Source organism: Sarcophilus harrisii, chromosome 6 (genome assembly GCF_902635505.1).
Source record: "Sarcophilus harrisii chromosome 6, mSarHar1.11, whole genome shotgun sequence".
Classification (NCBI taxonomy): Eukaryota; Metazoa; Chordata; class Mammalia; order Dasyuromorphia; family Dasyuridae; genus Sarcophilus; species Sarcophilus harrisii.
Genome location: NC_045431.1, coordinates 252,480,017 through 252,501,086, shown reverse-complemented (window position 1 = coordinate 252,501,086; position 21,070 = coordinate 252,480,017). Strand labels below are relative to the sequence as shown.

Genomic DNA, 21,070 nt, shown 5'->3' with positions numbered 1-21,070 from the left:
CCTGGGTTTGTCAAAATGGGGAATAGCATAAATGAGTTATTAAAAAGCATAATTTTAATTTCCTCATGACATTTAAAATGAGAAACTGCAGGGCTAATTTGTAATTGTTGAATCAAAATATTAAGTATCATCAACAGGCTTTTATTTGATACTTCTTAAGATAACAAACTGTAAAGCTGTGAATCCTTAAATATAGTTCCTGTGTTCAAAGGAGTCAAAGCTTTTTTGGAGGTGAAAGAGATACTGTTTTTATGCTTGACCAATCTGAAATTGTATTGCAATATATATCACAAATCTCTAAAAGCAGATTTGCCTGAACACTTATTATAACCAAAAATTATATCATCTTATAACCATCAAACAATAATAAACATTTAAATACATCATATTTGGTTTTAAGAAAACAAATCTCTTGTCTTCCATTTTCTTGTACTTTGATCCCTTACAACTTAAAAGGCTTTGCCAGATTTTAGCATCTGTTGACCTAATTTTCTGAAAACCAGATATGGAGTTATTTTAGACATTAAGGATATCATTGTGTTAAATATAATTTGCTGAAAAAGTTTTTAATATATATTATGATATCTATCTATATATCTATGTTTGTATATGCTTATATATGTATGTGTATCGATTATATATCGTCCTTAATAATATGAAAGACAACTTGGTATACCATATAGAAAGCCAGCTTCGGTACCAGGAAGACCAAGTTCCAAGTTCTTCCTTTGCTATATACTAAATTTATGACCATTGGCAAATGATTGAAGATCCCAGTGCTTTGAACAAGTATTTAAGACTTTAAGGCATAAAAAAGACAATAGTCTACATAAGCACAGAGATTGTCTTTATGCTTTGAATACCAAAGAAGTCACATATCTAGATCCTATTACTATTAATAATATAAACCAAAATGTACAGAATTGAAAGTGAATATTGAAGGTAGAAAATACTCCTTGTATTGAAAGAGGAGTGTATTCATTGGGAGCTATAAATTCTAATAGATTTCTTAACTTTCATGAAAAGTTTGCTCTTCAGAATTCTAAGAGTTTTTAGCTTTGTCATATATATATGTATACATATACTTAAAAATTCCATTATACTGAATAAAATTGTTAAAAGTCTGAAAAAGTCAAACTTTTAAGTTTAATCTGAATTACTAATATTTTATATATCACTTTCTTACATTCAGTCTACTATGCAATAAATCAAGTTCTGAATTGTGACTTTTGCTAATTTCCAAATTGTTAATGCTAACATGAAAATTTACCAACTCGCTCTCTCAAGCCTATAATAGGAGATAGATTTAACATTGCCAACTACCCACCCCACAAGCCTTTCTTCCACTAGTCTTAATGTTCTGTTTTTAAAAATACACTTTCTACTTCTTTCCAGCAGGGACCATGTTAAATGCTGACAAAAATCAGACTGTTGAAGCTACTTTCATACTCCTAGGATTTTCTGATTACCCAGATCTTCAAGTCCCTCTCTTCCTTATGTTTTTGACCATTTATGTGGTAGCTGTTATGGGAAATCTGGGCATGATTGTAGTCATCAATATCAACCCCAAACTCCACACCCCCATGTACTTCTTTCTTAGTCACTTGTCTTTTGTGGATTTCTGTTATTCTACCGCAGTTACCCCCAAACCATTAGAGAATTTAGTTGTAGAAGATAGAACAATCTCTATTTCAGCTTGCATCACACAGTTCTTTTTTACTGCAACATGTGTGATAACAGAAATGTTCATGTTGGCAGTGATGGCCTTTGACCGTTTTGTAGCCATTTGTAATCCTCTTCTCTACACAGTTGCCATGTCTCAGAAGCTTTGTACCTTACTGGTGACTGGGGCATATTCATGGGGAATAATATCTTCCCTGATATTCACATACTCTCTCCTGGTATTGTCTTTTTGTGGGACTAATATTATCAATAACTTCCTTTGTGAGTACTCTGTCATCCTCTCTGCTTCCTGCTCAGACAGGCATTTTAGTGAAATGATACTTGTTATATTTGCCAATTTCAATGAATTTAGCACCCTTGTGATCATTATCATGTCCTATCTTTTTATTTTTGTCACTGTCATGAAAATGCGTTCTGCCAGTGGGAGGAGGAAAGCATTCTCCACTTGTGCCTCCCATCTAACAGCTATCACCATCTTTCATGGGACCATTCTCTTTCTCTATTGTGTACCCGCTTCAAAAATCTCATGGCTCATAGTCAAAGTGATTTCTGTTTTTTATATAGTAGTGATCCCCATGTTGAATCCTATAATATATAGTTTGAGGAAGAAAGATGTGAAGGAAAGTCTCAGGAAATTAGTAAGCAGCAATGCATTTTCTAGTTGATTATGTGATATATAGATATATATACATATATATATATATACACACACACAATATTTACATATACACATATGCATATTCATTTGTACACAGAAATACACATATGTATATATACATACATATATGCTTATTGTTTATGTTTTTCTTCTAATAAAATATTAATTTTGTGACCAGAAACTATTTAATGTTTCTCTTCATATTCCCATCTCCTAGTATAATCTTTTTTTATATAGTAAGAGTTCTTGAAAGCTTTAATAGATATTTATCTCTCTCCTTGGTTCCAAGAGCTCTTGCAGCTTGTCCTCTGTGTCTGCTTTCTTCAGCCTCCAGCCAGCACAAAGGTGGAAGATGGAATGAATTTGACTCTGTTTCCGAGAGTGGGCTTTTATATCTCTCAGAGTGCCCTTTGTCCCTGAGAGCTTCTTGCTTATATGCTGTTCACTGAGTACACACCAATCATTATATCACTGGGAAACCATTATTTGTTGTATGATTAAATCAATGCTAAACTAGAGTTAACTATTGCCTCCTCAATTCCACTTAGTACCTTGTTTCAAGTTCTGGCCCATAACATCTCCTAGTAGGATCAGATCAATCATACTGAACCTTGCTAAATTAGATAATTATTGTCTCAATCAACTGTAATGAGTTAACACTTTGTAAGGATTCCAACACCCTTACTGCAGTTTAAAATTTGTGGAGATGAACTTTGGAGTTAATCCAAAGGAAGACCTGAGACATTCCCAATAGAGCTGTATCAGTAAAATTAACAAAACTCTTAACAGAACACAAGTAGATGACAAATTTAGAGGTTAAAACCTGACAGAATGAGGAGTAAATAATTGACTTTGAAATGCCTGACTTATTCTATACACTGTGGGTTGATTTCTTTATTTTTCTATGGGTTTTTTAAGAAACAAGGCAGTTTCTTTTAGAAGTCTCATTTTATCTCAAGGTGACTGAGTAAATGGAGAAAGATTTTGTGACCAAAGCCAATGGAGGGGAAGGCAAAATTAATCTATAAGATGAAATAATTTAGAAAGGAAAAAAAAAAGTTAATAAGAAAAGGGTATTGGAATTGGAAATGGAAGAGACTTTGGCCATTACCTAGCCCACTCTTTTTTCTTTTTCTTTTTCTTTTTCTTTTTCTTTTTCTTTTTTTTTTTTTTTTTTTTGTGGCTGGAGAGAGAGGAGAGAGTCTATGGTCCAAAATATTGAAATCATGTGACCAAAGGCAAGAACTATTTAATGGAAGTGTCTCTGAATTCAGGTATAATACTCTTTCATCATGTTGTCTCAATTATACATTTATATGCCAAAGAATGGCACAAGAACTCTAGCATTTGTGATACCACTCATATCAATCTGCAGACAACCCAGACCTGACAGCCACAATTCAATATCAACATTCTTGTGGTTAAGAAGCCAACTTTTCCCATCAACTGTCATTCATGGGGAATGAAGGCTAGCCTCTTTAATGTAGGAGGACATTGTCATACAGAGAGAATAGACACATTATCTGTCAGTCAAAGTGAAACTGCTATAACTTTTACCATTATCTCCACCCAGACTGTGATACAAACAGTTTAGGACTCTGAATTCAAAAGTTTTGGGAATAGCAGTCCCCACCCCCAGCCCCCTGCAACCACAAGACCTATTTGTAGCCCAGTCCAGAAAGGCCTCACTAAAGATAGAAATAATTGCATACAAAGGCCTTATCCCTTCTATACAATTCTATACAAAATGAATAGTTTGGTATTAAGTTAAAAAAAAAAGACTTGAAATAGCTTCATATGTTGAAGAAAAAATGTTGTGAATGTCAACTTTTTAACTTTTACTTAAAAAAAAGACACACTTAATAAACAACAAACACAACCATCAGATATTAAAAAATGACAAAAAATAAGTTAAATATAAAAGTGAATTTCTCTCCTTTCCTTTAATAGATTCTATATTTATAAGATTTGAATAATCTAATTATTTGCTCAGATATGATTTCATGAAAATCTCATTCAGTAACAATGACACAGGAGATAGAAGATTATCTTTAATTATCTCTTTTGTGGGCCATGATGAGGGAAATAGAGAAAGTAGAAAATGCCATAGAGATTCTTAGCAGCCTGATTCCCTAAGGTGTTGAGGACCGATAAAAGCTTCCAAGCATTGTTATAAAACTCAATTTCTAGAAACAGGAAAACTAATAAATGCCTTACATTTTATTTTATGATAATATTGTATATTATAATAAATTTCCGTCTCTTCTTCAAATTTACAAGACAACTTCAGAAAAGTTGTCAACCATGACGGGTCTCCAATGACTTCTAATTCAACTTTTTTTCCCCTATTCTAATATTTACAATCCATAAGATTACTAATGCATTATGCTAAGAATGGGATTTTCAGTGGGAATTTTTTGTGGTCATGACAAGTTTTGACCAATAGCCTCATTACTCACAGAATCAGGGGAAATAGGAATTAAGTTGACCAAGGTAGTACACCTTCAGGTAAGTCAATGGATTCAGACATTGATATCTCACTTCACAATGCCAGTTTCTAGAAAACAGAGATGCTTTATTCATATCATAATGGCTTATGCATGAGAAGGGTGCTTCCAAGCAAAAGAAGCAATTCTTAAGCTTAAATTGATATCAGTTCTGCAAGTTAAAATTTTATATTCTCCTAGCTTGTGTAGTATGTGTATGTGTGTGTGTGTGTATATACTCTCTATGCATAGTATTTAATTAAGCTCTGATAAACAAAGTATCAAGCATAATTACTGACATTATAGGAACTGATTAGAGAACTTTTATTCTTCTAGTTCAAGAGTCTTATATTTCCTCACTATTATTTATCTCTTTAATCATTAAAGTCACAGACTGACAAGTATTTTGGGGAAGTTGTATCATACCCCCACTTCTTATCACCCCAACAAAATATCCTCCAAGAACCTCAACAATCCACATATATTTATACTTGTTGTACATGGTGAAGTTTGAATTCTATTATGGATAGGAATCATGGGACTTATAATTTTGATATTGTATAAAACATTTAATTATTACAGTTCACTCTACCAATACTTTTCTACTACTTTTAGCCTTAGAGAGTCACCACGAATACTCAAAGATTGAGCAATTTGTCCACGATGATACTGTATGTATCAGAATAAAAATTTCAATCCAGGTTGTCTTGACCCCAAGGACAGATTTATTTTCCTTGTTTCTTTGTAAAAAAAACATCTTTGTATCTTTCTATCAACTTTTTATAAAACAAATTGCAGACAGAAATCAGCAATCATATTTTTTGGCAAGACAATTGAGTTAAGTGATTTGTCCAGGATCATACAGCTAATAAGTGTTAAGGATTTGAAGTTGAATTTGAATTCAGGTCCTCCTGATTTCAAGGCTAGTATTCTATTCATTGAACAATCTAGCTCCCAAATTTTTGTTTTGTTTTGTTATGCTATGTTATGGAAATGATTATTTTATTCTGGAAATTAAAAATGAAATATTTTAAAGAAAACTGAATAGTAATCTCATCACAGATGCTTATTAGATGACACTTGTTAAATCATTTAACTTCTTTCAGCCTTAGTTTGCTCATTTGTAAAGAGAGATGATAAAACATTCTATTATGATAAATTTTAATAAAAAATGAGAAAGAAAATCATGAGAGGAATTAATGAGAGTTTAAAAGATTAAGGAGAGAAGCTAGATGGAGGAATGAAAATATAAAAAATTATAAAAGATATTAAAAATATAGTGTCTAAATGCTGGGTAAGTTTGATTATCAACATGACGATGATCAGAGTAGAGCAGAAAGATCAAGGTTTTGCTTGTGTTGAAGAAATTTTAGATTTTTTTATATTAGAGTTATTTTAGTTTGGATTTTACATATTTGGAAAGCTCTTACTAGCTTCTCAGATCTATTTGTGCATATGTCAATTTTCTTCTCTGAACCCTAACCAATTCCATAGCCTATCATTTTTTTTCCTTTTTTTAACTTTAAATATTGACCAATATTCAGCTTTAATAATAACTAAAATAAAAATGATGAGTAGCATTGATATGATATTTTACAGTTCTCAATGCATTTCACATATGAGGTTTGAAATGATTTTCATAGCAACCTAAGTATGCTTATTTTAATTTTTCATATGTGGAGGAAAATGATAGAGTCAGGAAAATCTGAGAGAGTATCTGAGTTAGATAGTTAAGAAGTACATTATCCAGGATTGAAACTTATATCATTCATTCAGACAAAAACATTTATTAAAAAATTACTATGAGCTAGTTAGTGTGCTGAGGGTTAGGGATATAACAAACCTAAGACAATCCCTTCTCTCAAAGAGCTCACTGTCTGATATAGGAGAAAGAATTTAAGAAATATGTATAAACAAATTAAATATGGGATAAATTGTTAGTTATCAACAAAGGACAACTCAAGTTTCCCTGACTCCAAGCCCATCCTCTATCCACTGTATCATCTAGCTACCCCATTCAGAATACACAATACTTTTTCTTAATTTTTCCTTCTCAATCCTATACAGCCCCAAGCTCAGTCTTTTTTTTTTATGAATGTATTCCAGTTTTTTTAATGTTCTTTATCTTTTTGACATATAATGGATTGCTTACCATCTAGAGGAAGGGATAGAGGAAAGAAGGGAGAAAAAAATAGAACATGGGGTTTTGCAGGGGTGAATGTTGAAAATAAAAAGCTTTTAAAAATGTTCTATGTCTAAAGATTAACTCTCTATTTTTCCCCTATAGGAACTATGTTGAGCCCTGAAACAAATCAAAGTGATGTGATCACATTCATCCTCTTAGGTTTCTCTGATAATCCAGAGCTTCAGGTCCCACTATTCCTGGTGTTCCTTGCTATTTATATTGTGACTGTGGTGGGGAATCTGGGAATGATTATCATCATCAAGATCAACCCCAAACTCCACACTCCTATGTACTTTTTCCTCAGCCATTTGTCCTTTGTGGATTTCTGTTATTCTATTGCTGTTACTCCCAAGCTGCTAGCAAACTTGGCTGTGGCAGACAGAACTATATCTTTCAAGGGGTGTATCACCCAGTTCTTTTTTGCTTGCACCTTTGTGGTAACAGAAACATTTGTGTTGGCAGTGATGGCCTATGATCGGGTTGTAGCCATTTCTAATCCCTTGAAGTACACAGTTGTCATGTCCCAGACACTTTGCATCCTACTGGTGACAGGAGCATATGTATGGGGCATTATTTCTTCACTTGTCGTCACTTCCTCCCTCCTTTCATTATCTTTTTGTCGATTTAGCATCCTGAATAATTTTGTCTGTGAATACTCTGTCATTCTCTCTGCTTCTTGCTCTGATACTTATATTAGTGAAATGCTTCTTTTTACCTTTGCTACCTTCAATGAAATGAGTACACTTGTAATCATCCTTACCTCTTATCTTTTTATCTTTGTTACTGTCCTGCAGATGCATTCAGTGAGTGGGAGGCGTAAAGCCTTCTCCACATGCACCTCACATTTCGTGGCCATCACTATTTATCATGGGACAATTCTTTTCCTTTATTGTGTGCCTAGAAGTCAGAACTTAAAGGAGGAGATCAAAGTAGCTTCTATCTTTTATACTGTGGTAATCCCTATGCTGAACCCCCTGATCTATAGTCTGAGAAACAAAGATGTGAAGGAAACAGTTAGCAATTTAAAGGTTACCAAAATCTTGCCTCAATTAATTCATTCTCATTAATTCTTTGTTCTCATAGCCTAATTGTACATTGAACCCTCCTCCATGCTTTAACAATACTAGCCTTTGTTCTGTTCATTGCATAGAGTTCATTTTCCCTCTTAGTGCTTTGTACTTGTCATGGCCCTTGGAAAATAAAAATGTATTTCCTCCTTATCTCCCATAATTTTGCTCTTCTTTATGGACACAGTTCAAACACCACCTTTTACACAACGACAACCATTCAGTTTCCAGTTTTTAGCCACTACAAAACGGGCTACCACAAACATTCGTGCATATACAGGTCCCTTTCCCTTCTTTATAATCTCTTTGGGATATAATCCCAGTAGTAACACTGCTGGATCAAAGGGTATGCACAGTTTGATAACTTTTTGAGCATAGTTCCAAACTACTCTCCGAAATGGTTGGATTCGTTCACAACTCCACCAACAATGCATCAATGTCCCAGTTTTCCCACATCCCCTCCAACAATCATCATTATTTTTTCCTGTCATCTTAGCCAATCTGACAGGTGTGTAGTGGTATCTTAGAGTTGTCTTAATTTGCATTTCTCTGATTAATAATGACTTGGAGCATCTTTTCATATGACTAGAAATAGTTTCCATTTCTTCATCTGAGAATTGTCTGTTCATATCCTTTGACCATTTTTCAATTGGAGAATGGCTTGATTTTTTATAAATTAGAGTTAATTCTCTATATATTTTGGAAATGAGGCCTTTATCAGAACCTTTGACTGTAAAAATATTTTCCCAGTTTATTGCTTCCCTTCTAATCTTGTCTGCATTAGTTTTGTTTGTACAAAAACTTTTCAGTTTGGTATAATCGAAATTTTCTATTTTGTGATCAGTAATGATCTCTAGTTCTGCTTTGGTCATAAAGACCTTCCCCTTCCATAGGTCTGAGAGGTAAACTATCCTGTGTTCCTCTAATTTATTAATAATTTCATTCTTTATGCCTAGGTCATGAACCCATTTTGACCTTATCTTGGTGTACGGTGTTAAGTATGGATCAATGCCTAGTTTCTGCCATATTAGTTTCCAATTTTCCCAGCAATTTTTATCAAACAGTAAGTTCTTATCCCAAAAGCTGGGGTCTTTGGGTTTGTCAAACACTAGGTTGCTATATTTGTTGACTGTTTTATCCCTTGAACCTAATTTATTCCACTGATCAACTAATCTATTCCTTAGCCAATACCAAATAGTTTTGGTAACTGCTGCTCTATAATATAATTTTAGATCTGGTACAGCTAAGCCACCTTCATTTGATTTTTTTTTTCATTAATTCCCTTGAAATTCTTGACCTTTTGTTTTTCCATATGAATTTTGTTGTTATTTTTTCTAGTCATTAAAATGACTCCTTTATGTCTAAGAAATTTTTATGTAACACTGGATTTATAAGTATATAAAATATGCATACAAATCAAACATTTACCGATGATAAATCATTATCTAGCAAACCCCAATACCGTTATGTGCTCCATATGGTATTACAACCCACAATTGAAAAAAAATTTAACATTCTTTCAACCTTTCCAGACTTCTTAAATCTTCCTCTCCACCACATACTCTGATATAGTGATTAATGTCCCTGCCAGTCTTAAAAGAAGACTTTGTTTACTGGCTTTAGATCTGTTTTTCCCCATATTTGGAATGATTTCCCCCTTTTTATAATCTATTTTCATTTTTATGGCTTTTTAATATCTTAATTAAAATTGTATTTTTTCCCAAATAAATCTTTACAAATTTTTTCTGAATTCTAGTTCTTTCCTTTTGTTATCTATTTATTTACTCTGTATATAGAACCTATGCAAAAATTTGCTTGCTTTGGAGGACTCCTTTGCAATTTCCCCCAATAATTTATATTATACTAGAATTAATTGTTTAAATATTTGGTAGGATTCTCTTATGAATCTACATAGACCTAGAATTTTTTTTTTCTCATGAAGCTTATTTATGATTGGTTCATTTTCCCCTTGCCAAATATAAGGTTATTTAAGTATTCTATTTCTCTTGATCTGGACAAATTATTGCTCACAATTGCTGGTGGAATTGTCTGTCATAGAACTGACACTAAGTGCCCTCCTTCCCCATGAATTCCTACAAGTAATCTTCTTTCATGCTCTAACTGAAGCTATGACTGCTGTTCCTTTTGTTTTGGGAAATATGACATAAAATTTTGTATGGGCAATGTAATAAGAGTCCTGAATCCAGTGCCAGAAAAAGAATTGTTTGCAATCTCTTTCTGCCCAGTTCTTTGACCCCACCACTGTTCCTGGATGAAGAACTTATTGCTGCCCATGTGACTACTTCCATGGACCACCACTAGTGCTGAGATGGGACTTCTGCTGCCATTCTGAGTTGGCCTCCAGGGTGAACACCCTAAACCCCAAACAAACTTATTGTACAGACATCCTAATTGTCTTGGATTAGAAGTCATTTCAACTGAACTTTTATCAATTATACAACTCTAAAATTCTACTAGAAATAGCATTTAGAGTTGTTAGGAGGGGAATTTGGGAAATATTCATAGAATGTATCTGTACTCTTGTCATTTTCTCTTCTTCTCTCTTAAGATCATTAAGGACAAATACTATGCTATTGTTCATTCTTTTATCTTGCAGCTCATGTGACAAAATGTCTTATATATACTCAGTGATATAATAGAGTAGAACAGAACAGAACAGAGATCAAGACATTCAATGAAGTAATTTTAATTATAGAGTGGATGAATATTTTTCTCATTTGCCTATATGTTGATTATTCAATTATCAATAAATGCTTCCCTAATCATATCAAATTCAATTCAATTCAATTATCATTTTGACACCTCAAAAATATATTTCTTTTGATACTGGGTTTGTTTCTTGTAATGTTGCTGAAATGTACTGGTAGACAGAGTCAGAAAGAAAGTCCCAAATGATCTTGGTACAGTTTGGGGACACTCCTTTTTCATATTGATTTTCGCAGCAGAATTTCCTGGGAAGATCTCTGAGATTGCATCTCAATTTACCTTGCAGATGATTTGGAGGATGAATCTACAGTTAACAAAGACCCCAGGATTATAATAATCTACTTTATTTTTACCAACTCTATTTAGATATATTAACTATTTTGGCATGTTACTACAATTATTGTGAAGGGAGAGTGATAGAACTCTCCATATCTTCTATTTTATACCTCTAAAAATCTAATGAACTGACATTCATTATTAAAGATAAAGATACAAAGTCTATGATTCTTTAAAATTTCTTTGAAAAGTCTATCTGTAGACCGTCCTTTGGAGTATTTTCTACTTAATTATTAACAATCATTCAAGTCTAATGACTATTTTTTTTTCTTTTTATTGTAAAGACCTGGTACAATACTTTACATATAATTCTTTTTAAAAACATACTTCTTGATTTGTATGCAAATGGCAAATAAATCATTGTTTTTTTTTAAACAAGGAAAACAATATACATAGCTACCATTCATCTATCCTATGTTCATAACCACAATTTAGTTTTCCAACAATCCTGTGAAGTGAGTTTTAAGAGTACTGTGATGAGTATTTTATAGATTAAGAAAGTATGCCTCTTAGACATTAAAAAAATAACAGTTTTAATACAGATTGCAAATATCAAAGTTTGTTACTTGGAACTGTCTCCATGACTTTAAGACAAGCACTGGAATCACTACATAACAGAGCATTTATAATTAAATAATGAGGCTATAAAATTTAGTCCCTTGATTCCTCACTTGCCAATTTGATATACTTGTGTTATAAAACTATACCTGAGCAACTAGTTGATACAGTGCATAGAGCACCAGCTCTGAAGTCAGGAGAACCTGACATTTAATACTTCCTAGCTGTGTGACTCTGGACAAGTCACTTAACCCCACTTGCCTCAGGGGAAAAAAAAAAAAAAACAATAAAACTATTCCTTTTGAAGGACAATTCTGGGAAGATGGAAGAATAGATCAGGAAATTTCAAGCTCTCCAGATTTCCCTCACAAACAGAGCAAATTTTCACTTCAGAGTGAACAAAGACTGGAGAAAAATTAAAAAGAGTTGGGCTAGAAAAGGGATTTTCCTGGTACAATCCAAGAAGACCCAAAGAAAGATCATAGGCCAGGAATTAACCCATGAGAAGTGAAAAAACTTCTGGGCTGGTTCCACAGAAACACCAAGTGGGGATCTCTGGGGTAAATTGAATTTGGCTAAAGCCTCAGCAGGAAATACAGGAAATTTCACTTTCTACACTATGTGAGGAGTATGGGGTCTGAGTCTGTGAAGAATGAGGGAATGATATGAAATGTCAGAACCTGATGGGTGATTGAGCCACAGCCCTGAGTGAGAAGAACCTAGCACACAGAGAGGGCAGAAGCAGTAGGTAAAGTACATCATTGGCTGCAGCCATTTGCTTTGAGGTTTTAGGTTAGAGAGAAGAGCTGAAGTGAAGCTAGAGGGACCACTCCTCCACTCCATGAACTCCACCATAGGAACTTACAATGTGAATAGGAAAGACTGGGGTTTATCTTCAAAGGATACTGAAGTTAAAAAAAAAAAAAAGCTTCTTCTACCACAGAGTAATATTTAAATAGCTCCCTATCCAGAGAGAATTTATAAAAAAGAATTTAAAAAATAAGAGATGATAAGGACAAACTAAAACCTAAAATAAAAGCCATGCAAGAAAAACAAGACTATGAGAAAAAAAAGTCTTAAAGATAAAATTAACTCCTTTAAAATTAGAATTTGGCAAGGAGAAAACAATAAAGTTATGAGACTTAGACATAACAAAACAAAATATAAAGAATGAAAAAAAGCCAGAACAGAATGTAAAACATCTTATGGGACAAACAACAGATATGGAGAAGAGATCAAAAAGAGAAAATATTAGAACTGGATTACCTGAAAGCTATAACCAAAAAAAGACTCGACACAATAATGCAAGAAATCCAATTAAATTGTTCTGGGGAAAAGGAAAAGGAGGGGAAAGTAGAAATATGAAAAAGCTACCAATCACAACCTCAAAGAGATCCTTTATGGAAACCTCATAGGAATATTGTGGCCAAATTTCAAAACTCCCAGGTCCAAGGGAAAATTATTTAAGAAACAGGGAAAAACAAAACAAAGCAAAACAAACAAACAAACAAACAAAAAACAATTCAAAGGCAGTGGAGATACAATTAGAAATATACAGGACTTTTCAGGAAACACAATAAAGACATCAGGTCCTGGAATTATATATACTAGCAATCAAACAAACTAGGCCTGTGACCAAAAATATCATATGCAGCAAAATTATTCATAATATTGAATGAAAAAATTGGACATCCAATGATCTTGCAGATTTTTAGGACTTTCTTCCAACCACATCTAAACTCAATAGAAAATGTAACATATAAGAGCCAATATCAAAGATCAATTACAAAGGAATTAAATGGCCAAATTTTTATGTTTTTTGCATGGATATGTATATCATATATTTACCATGTTGCCATGTAACTGCCCCAAATATGATTTTTTCTATTGCTATGTATCATTTCTAGAACTGGGAATTTATTGTTATATATTTTGAATCCTCTTGGTGTTCTGCTGAGTGCTTGAAAATGTTCAGTTCTGTTTTGTTTTGTTTTGTTTTTCTTTTCTATTTTTCTTTTCCTATTCTATCTTAAATAAAAATTTAAAAAATAAAGATAAACAAAAATTCTTGAGTCTAAACATTGCTAACTATATGGCTTTGCCAATTTACACAGACCAAGTTCTTCTTTCAATGTAAAGGGAAATGAAATACTTGAGTAATTTCTTCCTTCCTTCTCTTTATCTTCCAATCTTCCTTCTTCCCACTACTCTTATTCCTTCCCTCCTCCCCTTCTTCCCCTCCCTGTCCTCCTTCTACTCCTCCTCCCTTCCCTTCCTCTTTCCCTTTCCCCTCCCCCTCTCTCCTCCTTCCTTCCCCCCTTCCTTCCTCCACTTCTTTCTCTTCCACCCCTTCTGTCTCTCCCCCCTCCCTTCCTCTCCCTCTCTCATTCTCTCTTTCTCCCTCCTATTCCTTCCCTCTCTCCTTCCCTCCCTCCTTCTTATTGCATCACGTTGGAAGACTCAGTGCTATTATTTACCATGGCCATTTTCATTAACTGTAGGAAACTTAAGATAATGAGCTTCACTAAAATTTCTTCTGGGATTTCAAGGAAACTGTGCTCTGGAAAGAACTCCCAAGGGACTTGGAGAGTCTAGGTTATAAAGCTCAATGCTTAACAGAAACACACTAGGGCTTAGGCCCCCAAAAGCTAAAGAAAAAGGTGTACGATCCAGACAACTGGTTCCAGACATAAGAATTTTGAGACACCTTCTCCCTCTAGAAGGTAAGGAGATAGTCTTTCATCTCCTTTTCCATTGATCAATGAAAAAAAAATGTAACTTTGTTATTTAAAACATGCAGAAACTTCATCTATTCATTCATCTATCAATCTATTCCAAAACATACATTCATTGCATTCGATATTTGTGTAAATGATTTTATTAGGTGTGAGGGATACCAATGGTTAAAAAAAATAATGGAGCCTTTTTTTAGGAAAGAATATAGAGTTTGAAATGGAAGGGATACTATTAAAAATGTTATAACATATTCTAGTCTAGAATAGGGAGACTGAAATAATCTAGGGAAAACATTCTAGAGAAATTTAAAGATAAGGAGAATACTCATTGATAAGAAATGAGTGGAAATTTTACTGAGGATAAAAAAAAACTGCATATAATTTTATAATAAGTTATGTATATTTCTTAAAGGCTACATAAAACTCATGCTTTACCTTCATTGCAGGGAAATATATTTTTTTCCTATCTACAGATCTCTATATGAAGATAAGTAGTTAGGATAGGTCTAAGCATGTTTGGAAATAACATTATTGAAATTAAATTAAAAAAAGAAATTAAAAGATTCAGTTTTAAGTAATGACATGAAGAAAAGATAGAAAGGTGCGCATTGGAGCTGTATTATAAATAAAACATCTTGAATACCAGGTTATAGGCATTTAAATTTCATTGTGCAGAAAATAGAGATCTGCTAAAGGTTTTTTGTTTATTTTTTCTTTTTTAATCAGGAAAGTGAACTGAATATTATTTTGGAAACTGTAAAATTTTGATCGGAAAGGTAAGATAACGAAGAGAGTCAGATTGGTTTGGAAGATTTTACAATTTTGGATGTGACTACTGATGAGTGTTAACTAATATGGTCATCAGATAAGTAGGGAGGAGGTGTGAGACATTGTGGAAGTGTAAACAACAGGACAGGACAAATATTTAGCTGCATGAAATGAAAGTAAAAACAAAAACAAAACAAACAAAAGCAAAAACAAAAATATGTCTAGATTTCAAGCTTGTGTGACTAGAAAGAAAGGGACCAACATCAACAGAAAAATGCATGTTTGAACTTTTTTGATTACCAGTGATTACAATTATGCACAATTAGACATATATTGTTTGATCCTGGAAGTAATAATTTCTGCTTTCCCACTTTTAATGAAATGTAGTTAAAAATGAGCACAGACCTATCTAATTTGAAGCTTTGAATTCATGTGAGCTTCTTGACATAAAATTCATTAAAAATTAGGAAATTACTATAATGAATAAAATAAGTCTAGAAACATGCTTCTAATTCTTACCTTTCAGAAAGTTGGATATTATTTATGAGTATAAAGGAAGTTCTATTTACTATCTTTATAAGAAAAAGTTAGCAGCATTTGTGATCTCTATGTAAAGGGTCAGACTCCTGACATCACCTTATAAATAGTGGGGGATGAATTTAGGGGCTGAGTATTGAGTTCTTCCTCATATATCCTATCAAATAAAAAAATATTTGTCCAATATCGTGCATTTATGAAATTGGCAAGAGTCAGAAGTGTCACCATGTTATGAGAAAAGCTGATTTTTAAAAGCTTCAAACTTAAGACAAAAATCAATTTTTATTTAGTATTTCAATATCACACATTATTAGATTATTTTGTCTAGATTATTTTGTAAAAAAAAATTAAAAAAGACTTCTTTGATTTTTTTATTTCAATGAATATCAAATCTGAAAATCACTAATACATTTTCATAAAATGATTAACATATTTTCTCAGGTTCTTCTTGTGAAAGATAAAGAAAAATGGTCTAACCAAGAATACAATTAGTTGGATGTAATACTGATTTTATGATAAAACACAAAGTTATTAAAAACTCAGAAGGTCTTCAAATAAAAGTTCTGTGACACTCCTGGAAGTGAAAGTAAAGAAACGGATAGAAGTACATAAAAGACCAATAGAAGTGATGAGATACAAAGAAAAACTCCAATCAAATATACCTTTTATATTGATTCTTCTTAGACAATTGAGTTGATACAGTAAATTGATTTCTGTGCTTTAATGATATTTTATACAACAAAGAACATAAGACAGCATTATCAACCAGTCAATTAAAAACATTTTGCCAGAAAGCTATGTGTTAGATGCTGTATATTTCTAGATAGGGACACAAATATAAAAGTGAGACAATAGTAATAGAAAGTAACATATTAGTTGATTAGATCACAGAATTTGAATTGAAAAAGTTCTCCAAAATCTTTGATTTGGTTAAGATAGATTATAACCAGAGATGTCTGTAAAGTCACAGAAAATAAATCAAAAAAATATTTTAACTATTAAAAAAAGATGTATTGGTAAATATGGCAGACAAAAGATCCATGGAGAATATGTAGGGTAAAAATGAATAAAATTAATCACAATGAAAAGACAGAAAAGGGATATAATTGTCAGCAATGATGTGAGTGGCTATAATGGTGAGATCATGGATGCATCAAAAATGTTAATATGATATATCAAAAGCTTTATAAATATCATTAATGTTAGATGAAATATAACTGATATTTTGCATAACAGTTTTATACCTGCAGATTCAACTAACCAAGATATTCCTGTAGTTGTTTAGAAAATAAAGTATTCCTATATGAAAGCCTAACTCCCAAGTCTATATTTTTTTTCTCCACAGGAACAGAAAGAAGGTCCAGAAAAAAATTTGTCTTTATTCTACATGCTATTATAGTCTACAGGATTGAGTCCATTACCCCCTTTTCATGAGCCATGGTGATCATTGACAGCAATCAGACTGTTATTGCTACATTTATGTTATTAGGATTTACAGATTATCCAGAACTCAAAGTATTCCTTTTTCTGGTGTTTCTGGTCATGTATATCATTACAGCTATAGGAAATCTGGGCATGATCTTAATTATCAAAATTAACCCCAAATTTCATACACCCATGTACTATTTTCTTAACCATTTATCCTTTGTGGATTTCTGTTACTCTTCTATTGTCACACCCAAGCTTTTGGAGAATTTAGTTATGAAAGACAAAAGCATATTTTATTCCAGTTGCATGCTACAGTATTTCTTATCTTGTACAGCTGTGGTTACAGAGTCATTCCTACTTGCTGTGATGGCCTATGACCGCTTTGTGGCCATTTGTAATCCACTTCTCTACACAGTTGTCATGTCTCAGAGGCTTTGTGCCCTGCTGGTGACTGGATCCTATCTCTGTTTGGTCCCTTTGTACTCCTATGCTTTGCCCTACAATTAACCTTTTCTGGCTACAACATCATAAACCACTTTTTCTGTGAGTATACTGCTCTCATTTCTGTTTCCTCTTCAGATATCCATATCCCACACCTACTGCTTTTTGGTTTTGCTACTTTTAATGAAGTGAGTACCCTCATCATCATCCTTGCCTCTTATACTTTTATTTTTGTCACTGTAATAAAGATGAATTCAGCCAGTGGGAGACGAAAAGCCTTCTCTACTTGTGCCTCCCACCTTACAGCCATCACCATTTTCCATGGTACCATTCTTTCCTTGTATTGTGTGCCCAATTCCAAAAACTCAAGGCACACAGTCAAAGTGGCTTCTGTCTTTTATACAGTAGTAAACCCCATGTTGAACCCCCTCATTTACAGCTTGAGGAACAAAGATGTGAAAGAGGCCTTTAGGAAACTGATAAACAGAAATACTTTTTCTCATTGATCATGTTTATCTCTGTGTTATATCATTAGATCTTGGTAGTTGAAATATTATCCATTTTTACAATGTCATTTTATAAACTAAAGCTCAGAGGATGAGAAAAAAATTGCCCAAGGTCAGACAGTTGAATTAACACAGTGAAAAACTGAAAGCATTAAACCCCTGGTGTTTTTTTTCCTTCTACTTTAACTTTTCAAAATTTACTTTTTAAGATTTTGAGCTCCATACTTTCCCTCCCTTCTTTTGCCAACATGGCAAACAATTTGACAGAGGTTATACATATACAATCATGATAAAAATATTTTCACATTAATCATGTTGCAAAAGAAAATCAGATGAATGGGGGGGAACTTATCAGAAAAAGAAAAAAAATGATCAAAAAATGAAAATACTATGCTTCAATCTGCATTCATACTCCATAGTTCTATCTCTGGATCTGGAGAATATTTTACATAATGAGGTTGTTCGAATTGTCATATATCACTGTATTGCTGAGGAAAACTAAGTCTATCATAAGTTGATCTTTTTTTAAAATATTCATTTTTAACATACATTGCTTTAGGAATCATCTTGGGAGAGAAAAATAAGAGCAAAGGAGAAGATTAAAAAAAAAAAAAAAAACAAGAAAAGTGAACAAAGCATTTGTTGATTTACTTTCAGTCTCCTTAGTTCTTTTTCTGGAGGCAGAATGCATTTTCTGTTCAAAGTCTATTAGGATTGTTTTAAATCAATGAACCACTGAAGAGATTCCATGGTTGATTACTGCATCTTCTTTCTGTTATTGTATACAATGTATTCCTGAATGTGCTTGTTTCACTCAGTGTCGATTCATGTAAATCTTTTCCAGGCCTTTCTAAAATCACCTTGTTCATCATTTTTATAGAAAAATAATATTCCATTACCTTCATATACCACAACTTATTCAGCCATTACCCAAATTATGGGGATCTACACATTTTTAAATTCTTTGTAATAACCAAAAAAATTGAGTGTGTATTTATATCTCTCTAAATAGCTAGATATAGATATACATATATGTATATCTAGATAGATATATAGATACACATATATGTTATGCATTATATATAAAAGATAGATATAAGTACATGTTAGCAATAGGGATATATGTATTTTATATATATTTATATATGTGTGTATGTGTGTGTGTGTGTGTGTGTGTGTAAATTAAAACCAACTTTATGGGCTATCCATACAAAGGATATAATAATCTGAACTACAGATGTTCTCAATATGCTTGATTTCTGTGTTAATGATTGAATTTTTAGTCTATTGTGTACTTGTGCATCTCACTGGAGTCACTTTATGTTGTAATAGCACTCAATTTTATCAGCATAGTTCATCTAAAAATAGTGATATCTAAAGGACTTCATCACTAAGAAAAAATACTTCTATTTTTATTCTTGACAGTCTCCATAGTATGAGCAAATCCATTTCTTAAATCTCTCCCTATATTATCTGTCCCTTGATTAATAATTAGAATATCATTGTAAGAAAATCTGTTTGTGAGTTTTTTTATGATTTCCATATATCTATATGGATATATCAATGCAAGAAACTTTTTTTACAACTAATTAACAATCATAGTGTTATTTTCCTTTCTATAACACATTTAATTGGCACGCTATAATTTTACATAATTGTGTCAATGCCTGATGTTTGTGATCTGAAAATTGCTTAAATTATATATTTAATGCTTGTCTAGATCATTTTTTGTTGAGATTTTGAAGAAATAAGAAAAATATGTGGATTATTTCTTATTTATATCTAATCAACAATATTTTCACAACAATAATATCATTTGTTTTTATTTAATACATGTTTTATGCGTCACTTCTAGTTTTCTATATAATACATTATAAAGTAATATATTAAAGTCTAAATATGTGGTCCTCTCAATGTCATTAATTATAAACATAATTTATCACTAAAAATCTGAGACTTTTTTTTACTCTCTTTGACTAATTGACCAATATGTAACAGTGAAGAATCCAAGCAGTACTTTACAAGCTGTTGTAGAGAAATAAAAATATAACTAGGTTTTAATTTCATTTTAAGACTTCAAATATATTTCATATTACATCCCTCATAATTTTTCAAATTAAGAATAAAAGGATGAAGAGAAAGAGATTTAAAAATAATATATGTCCATATGGATATGTTAGATCAGTGCTTTTGGTTTTCCTTATCAACCACATTAGTCAAATCAACATTACCTGGATAAAAAAATCTAATTAAGTTTTTTTTTATTTTAAATTAAACATATGTATTCACTGGATAGTAAGTTAAATTGGAGTTCTTTATTTTAGTGTTTGTGAAAACAAAAATATATCAGTATCTGTTTTGTCGATAACCATAAAGGACTAGTTATATAATTTTTTTTAAAAATACTATTCATTCTGAAGAGAAGAAAAAAAATACTATTCATTTCCAAACAGTCCCACAAAATTCCCTCTCTTGACCCCACTATTATTTAATATTTCATTCCTGAATAAATATATGTATATATGTATAGAAGTATTCATATATATACACACATATATATTAACAATCAAGCTGTTTCATTTTTAAAGTTTTCCACATAAGCAAACATAACAAAATTAGAACCTGAGAATATTTTTTAAAATGCAATGATCTCATTGAATTGGATAATACTCATTTGAATGAACTGATATTGAAGTGTTTTCCTCTCCATGATTATTGAAATTGGGATTTTCAAGGAGTGAGAATTTGGGATGAATAGAGGCGGGGGGGGGGTGTTTGAATTCATAAGATGGTCATTTTCTAAGTAGGGTAGACCTTCGTCTTTCACCAAAATTATGCTTTCTAGTTCATTGAAGGGAAATTCTTTGAAAGTGAAAAAATTGATGTCAGGAGATGAAAACTGGCATGGGGCTCAGAAAAGAGTATTGGCATGGAAAAACACGATAGAAAGTTCCC

The 21,070-nt window shown here is 32.3% G+C and overlaps 3 protein-coding genes across 3 annotated transcripts; all 3 read left to right on the top strand.

The window, feature by feature from the left end:
* The first annotated feature begins 1,403 nt into the window (after positions 1 to 1,403).
* LOC100929770 (olfactory receptor 5D18-like) lies at positions 1,404 to 2,381 on the top strand. The gene has a single exon (XM_003773798.2). The coding sequence runs from the start codon at positions 1,404 to 1,406 to the stop codon at positions 2,346 to 2,348; it is 945 nt and encodes a 314-aa protein (XP_003773846.2). The 3' UTR covers positions 2,349 to 2,381.
* A 4,665-nt stretch (positions 2,382 to 7,046) lies between these two features.
* On the top strand, positions 7,047 to 8,316 carry LOC100934731 (olfactory receptor 5D18-like). Its single transcript, XM_003773815.2, has one exon. The coding sequence runs from the start codon at positions 7,120 to 7,122 to the stop codon at positions 8,077 to 8,079; it is 960 nt and encodes a 319-aa protein (XP_003773863.1). The 5' UTR covers positions 7,047 to 7,119; the 3' UTR covers positions 8,080 to 8,316.
* Positions 8,317 to 16,047: 7,731 nt separating this feature from the next.
* On the top strand, positions 16,048 to 18,433 carry LOC100935253 (olfactory receptor 5D14-like). The gene is given in 2 exon segments (XM_012552647.3): positions 16,048 to 17,634; positions 17,637 to 18,433. Coding segments are annotated over 2 exon segments (936 nt in total). The 5' UTR covers positions 16,048 to 17,177; the 3' UTR covers positions 18,116 to 18,433.
* The last annotated feature ends 2,637 nt before the right edge of the window (positions 18,434 to 21,070 follow it).